The sequence below is a fragment of the Lacerta agilis genome, chromosome 13 (genome assembly GCF_009819535.1).
Source record: "Lacerta agilis isolate rLacAgi1 chromosome 13, rLacAgi1.pri, whole genome shotgun sequence".
Lineage (NCBI taxonomy): Eukaryota > Metazoa > Chordata > Lepidosauria > Squamata > Lacertidae > Lacerta > Lacerta agilis.
Genome location: NC_046324.1, coordinates 45,820,033 through 45,825,722, shown reverse-complemented (window position 1 = coordinate 45,825,722; position 5,690 = coordinate 45,820,033). Strand labels below are relative to the sequence as shown.

At 43.6% G+C, this 5,690-nt stretch overlaps 1 protein-coding gene across 1 annotated transcript; it reads left to right on the top strand.

Moving 5' to 3' along the window:
* Positions 1–4,577: 4,577 nt before the first annotated feature.
* Positions 4,578–5,690, top strand: LOC117056636 (chemokine-like receptor 1). The gene has a single exon (XM_033167184.1). The coding sequence runs from the start codon at positions 4,578–4,580 to the stop codon at positions 5,679–5,681; it is 1,104 nt and encodes a 367-aa protein (XP_033023075.1). The 3' UTR covers positions 5,682–5,690.

Here is a 5,690-nt window from a genome sequence, read left to right as displayed (position 1 = left end):
AGTCCTCCGTGTGCGTCATGGCCAATCGGAGGAAAGCGGCCCGGGCCTCCCTTCCTTGCCTCGCACGCTATTGGCTGAGAGAGTTCGAGCTCCCTTTAGAACGCACAAGCTCTGCCCCCTCCCCATTATCAGAGCTGCCAGTTTTGATCGCCAGTGCTTTTTTTGCACCTCGGGCAGAGTGCCTCTGAGCATACGCAGAGTATTTTTTCTTTCTTTCTTTCAGGAAAACATTTATTGGGCAGCCGTTCCATCAGGGGAAGAGAGGGGAAGCAGGCGGCTCACTCGGGTCATCTTTGCAAAACAGAAACTAAACAACCCTCCCAGCTCCATCTGGCACCTCCTGCCTCTGAACCGCGCCAGCTGGTCATTATAGGAGCTGTTTAGAAATTTGGGCTCGTGTTTTGTTTTTCCTCTTCCCTCTCTGTCCCTTTTCCTCTGTGTGTCTTTAAAAAAGAAATAAAAATATTGTAAGCCTGTAGGGCAGAGACTGCCTTGTGTTGACTGGTTGTATGTAAGCAGATCGGGAGCCATTTTGGCAGAAGAGTGGGGTACAAATGCTCTTTCTCTCTCTATATATATATATTTATTTAAAGACATAATGAGAAGGTGTACCTTAACGTGTGTAGGCTTTTCATTTATTATTTACTAATAGACCATTTCCCCCAAAGAGGGGCACAAACAGTGGTTGAAACAAAATAACAAGTTTAAATAAAAAATAAAACACTAAAAAAACTGAACCCAAGAAACAGAATTGAACCCACAAGCAAAAGTGGTGTGTCTTTGGTTTTAACATGTTTATTTGTTTACATCTCTCCATTCCTACAAGGTGCCCAAGGTAGCATCCTCCCTATTTAATCGTCACAACAACCCTATGAAGTAGATTAGGCTGAAAGGGAGTGACTGGCCCAACGACCATAGCTGTCAACTTTTCCCTTTTCTTGCGAGGAATCCTATTCAGAATAAGGGAATTTCCCTTTAAAGGGGGGAAAAGTTGACAGCTATTCCAAGGATGCCCAGTGAGCTTCATGGCTGAGTGGGGATTTGAACCCTGGTCTCCCAGGTGCTAGTATGGCACTCTAACCACTATACCCATGGCAATTTAAATCAATACATACTTTTGTAGGTACAAGTCTACTTCATCCAATGGGAGGTTTTAAAAACCACTCTCCATAACATACAGAGGAGCCCTACAGACTGCTTTCTTCCCTGAAGAATACCACCTTTCCTCTATTGAAATTTCCTCTAAAAAATGTAGAACCACTGGCAATACCTGGAGACAGGTGAAAACAACAACAAGCAACTCTGAACCTCCTCCTGGGGAGGATAAGCAGGTCAGATTGACAGCCTAGAGGGCTGCTTCACACGCATCTCCCACCCAGAAAGCATTTCAGTGTAGGAAGCAACACACAAAATACATGTAACTGTCATATGTGATGGCCTTACAGACATATAGTGAACGGGGTATACATTCCTTAAATAAATCATAAAATCTATTCAGCTGGTGACTTTGGAGGTAGCATAGCAGAGAGTATAATCAGACTACACCAATCTTAAAAAGCTGGAAAGACTGAATGGAGCTTTTGGGACGCAATTCATCCGCATCCACAGCATATATTTTCACAAGGTTGCCACTTTTTTTCTCCCCACTTGACTTGCTCCTGTGCTTTTAGAAGTTGGTGGTCACACGAAAAATAAGACTGCAACCCTATGTGTATTTTCTCAACAGTAAATCATACAGTTGGACTTACATGTGCCTGAAATTGGGACTGTAGGCAGGCAAAAGATAAATGTATCTCCACTGTTCAGTATCCCATTTTCTAATGTTGTTGGCATCTGTCTGTCTTGAGAGACAATGGAGTGCACTTCCGGGGGTGAAGTTCAAACCACTGTGTTAGCAGCACTGAAGTGACCCCCCCCCCTTGGGTGCAACCGTCTTAGGGTGCTCCATTCTGTAGGGTTTATTCCTGAGACTTTTCTTCTCCCGAATACTAATACTATTTTATTATTTTCATTTTATTATTTATACCCTGCCCATCTGGCTGAGTCCCGTCCCCCCCATCCCACAAGGCAGTAGCAGGGCCAGATTTAGGTTTGATGAGGCCCTAAGCTACTGAAGGTAATGGGGCCCTTTACATGTCCGGCTGTCCTTTGTCAACAACAAATTCCCGTTGTTTTTTGTATTGAATATATGCTACCGTATATGGTAATTTATTAACCTAATAGGGAAGTTTTTAACCTGTGATATTTTAAATGTATTTTAATATCTATTGGAGGCCGCCCAGAGTGGCTGGGGGGACCCAGCCAGATGGGCGGGGTACAAATAAATTATTATTATTATTATTATTATTATTATTATTATTATTATTATTATTATTATCCATACACAACACAAAACACTGTTGCTGTACGTAGGTTTTATTTTATTTGTTTTTTAAAAATGTACATCAAGTTTTTTTTTCTTTAATTTTTTTGGGGGGGCCCAAGAGTGGGGCCCTAAGCTATAGCTTGTTTAGCTTATACGTAAATCCAGCACTGGGCAGTGGAGAATTAGGATCAGTTGTCCTTCACCTAGACGGGCTACCTTCGCAGGTTGAGAAGCTCCATCTACCCCTCACTTCCCTCTAAACCACACGAAGAAACTGCCTACTTGATGACTGGACTCACTATTGTAAGGTTACCAGATTTCCCCCCCCCCCCCGATGAATCCGGGGACACTTTTCAACTTCAACGGATTTTGTATGGGGACCGATTTGTAAATCCGGGGACTGTCCCCAGGAAACGGGGACATCTGGTAACCTTACACTATTGGTCTCGCTTGCTCAATCCACCGCATCCTGTCTCCACATGCAGGGGAAGTCCCTAACTCTCGAAGGGTTTTGCGACCCATCGACTCCCTTCACCTGGTTTAGCCAGCCAGTTGAAGCTGTTTCTGAGCCGTGGCCGCTGTCACATGCTTACAGCTTTCCAGGAGCCACAGGTGAGAGCTGAGGGGTCTACTAACAAACTACAATTTCTATGATTCTTTGAGGGAAGCCATGACTGTTCAAAGAGGTACAGTCATACCTCGGGTTATGTACTTAATTGGTTCCGGGTCGCTGTACGTAACCCGAAATGTAGGTAATCCAAACAACACGTTTTGTGCATGCGCGAAGTGTGCATAACGCTTCTGGGCATGCGCAAAGTGCGCAGAACACGCGTGCGTTGGGTTACACTTCCGGGTTACAGGAGTACGTAACCCGAAAAGTACGTAACCCGAGGTACAACTGTATAATACTGCTTTAAATGTACAGTATAGTACAGCTGAGACTGTCATCTAACCTCCCCACAAACAAATCAGAAGGAATGTTCTTTAAGTAGGCAACATTGTCTACTCTCCTTGAAAAAATCCTGCCTCTGGCAATGGAGGGAGAACACAGCCATTGTGGTTAGTAGTCATTAATAGCTTTATCCTTCATGAATTTGTCCAATCCTCTTTTTAAGCCAGTGTGGTGTAGTGGTTAAGAGCGGTGGACTCGTAATCTGGTGAACTGGGTTCGCTTCCCTGCTCCTCCACATGCAGCTGCTGGGTGACCTTGGGCTAGTCACACTTCTCTGAAGTCTCTCAACCCCACTCACCTCACAGAGTGTTTGTTGTGGGGGAGGAAGGGAAAGGAGAATGTTAGCTGCTTTGAGGCTCCTTCGGGTAGTGAAAAGCGGGATATCAAATCCAAACTCTTTCTTCTTCTTCTTCTTCTTCTTCTTCTTCTTCTTCTTCTTCTTCTTCTTCTTCTTCTTCATCCCAGTTGGTGACCAAAATAAAAACATGCAACATATTATAATTAGTCCAAGGGTTAAATTCCATTAATAACACGTAGGGGAAGAAGAGGTTGGAATAAATTAGATTCTCAAAATTCCCCTAAACACAGACGCGTGGAAAGAAGAAGGAAAATATTCAGGCCAAGATTATTCACCGCTGGGAAGAACGCTTTGTTAAAGTCTTCTAGAGAAAACGTGTTAGATTGCTCCAGGAATTGGAACCAGCAAAGACATCTGTTGGAAGAGCCAAAAAAAGGGGTGAGTCTTCCTGATCCCTCTCATAGCCAGTAGTGGAAAATAAAATAAAATAAAATAAAATAGAATAATTTTTATGTATTTTTATTAGCAACTAGAGAGATGGGGGAAAGATATGGTCTGGTGGAACTGGTGTAGTGGCGATACATTTTATTTAGCTATAATGAAGAAGCCTCAAAAGCTTGCCAAAATAACAACACAAGTAATATATAAATCTGAATGATCAAGGAGCAGAAATGTAACATCAAAGCTTGATAAGATAAACAGCTACAATTAACACACTATAGAAATATTTAGCAGCAAATACCCAAATTTCAAAATAATCCTTCATTGTTTAAGGCTAATCAAGGCCTTAGTTCAACTAAATTCTTTAATTTGCCACAAGAAATTCCAATTTCAGTTGGACTGACGTTGCAGACGGTTGCAATAAATAACATAGCTAACCCTGCATTTTCTTCCCTGATCAGCTTCTCCTGAAGTATATATTTACTCAAATATTTGGATGGTTTTTATAAGATTTGAGGAGGATGAATACTTCACTGGGAATGGAGAACAGCTCTTCGTTGACCTTCCTATCTAATATGACCTGGTGGCAAGAGAACACCACCTCTTCTCACACTGACCGCTATCTGGGCCTTCAAAAACGCATGCACCTCCTGTCCATCGTGATTTACAGTGTTGCGTGTCTCCTCGGGGTGAGCGGGAACGGCCTAGTGATCTGGATTGCAGGCTTCAAGATGAAGAAGACGGTGAACGTAGTCTGGTTTCTCAACCTGGCCATTGCGGATTTCGTCTTCACATTTTTTCTGCCCTTCAGCATCGCCTACACATCTCTGGGCTTCCACTGGCCTTTTGGGAAACTTCTATGCAAGCTGAACAGCACCATTGCCTTCCTGAACATGTTTGCCAGTGTCTTCCTCTTGATGATCATTAGCATGGATCGGTGTGCTCTGGTCGTCTACCCAGTGTGGTCCAGAAACTACCGAACCACAAAGCTGGCGTATGGCATTGCCCTGGTGACATGGGTCACAGCTTTCATCATCAGCTCTCCGTACCTAATTTTTCGAGACACAGCAACTAACTCCAGGAACGTCACCAGCTGCTTCAATAACTTTGCTCTGTCCGACAATTACAATACCGAGGAGACACGAAGGCTTTGGAGGATGAGGCACAAAGCTATGATCATATCCAGGTTCCTGTTTGGTTTCCTCTTTCCCTTCACCGTGATCCTGGTCTGCTACAGCATCGTGGCAGTCAGGATGAAACGGAGACGTCTAACCAAGTCCACCAAACCTTTCAGGATCATCATAGCTGTGACAGTGTCATTTTTCCTCTGCTATTTCCCATATCACATCTTCTCCTTGCTAGAGATGTCCAAGAGCTCTGCAAATCATGAACTCAAGATGGCTTTGTTCTTGGGAATCCCTTTGGCCTCCAGTTTGGCGTTCTTCAACAGCTGCATCAACCCCATCCTTTATGTGTTTGTAGGGCAGAAGAAGTTCCGTCAGTCGGTAATTGTGGCCTTTGAGGGGGCTTTTGGAGAGGACTTTATCCTGTCTCTATCCAGCAAGAGAAAATCTAGATCCATCTCTCAGGTAGAGATTCAGGTGACTTCTGAAGTCAGTAGATGATGGAAGACA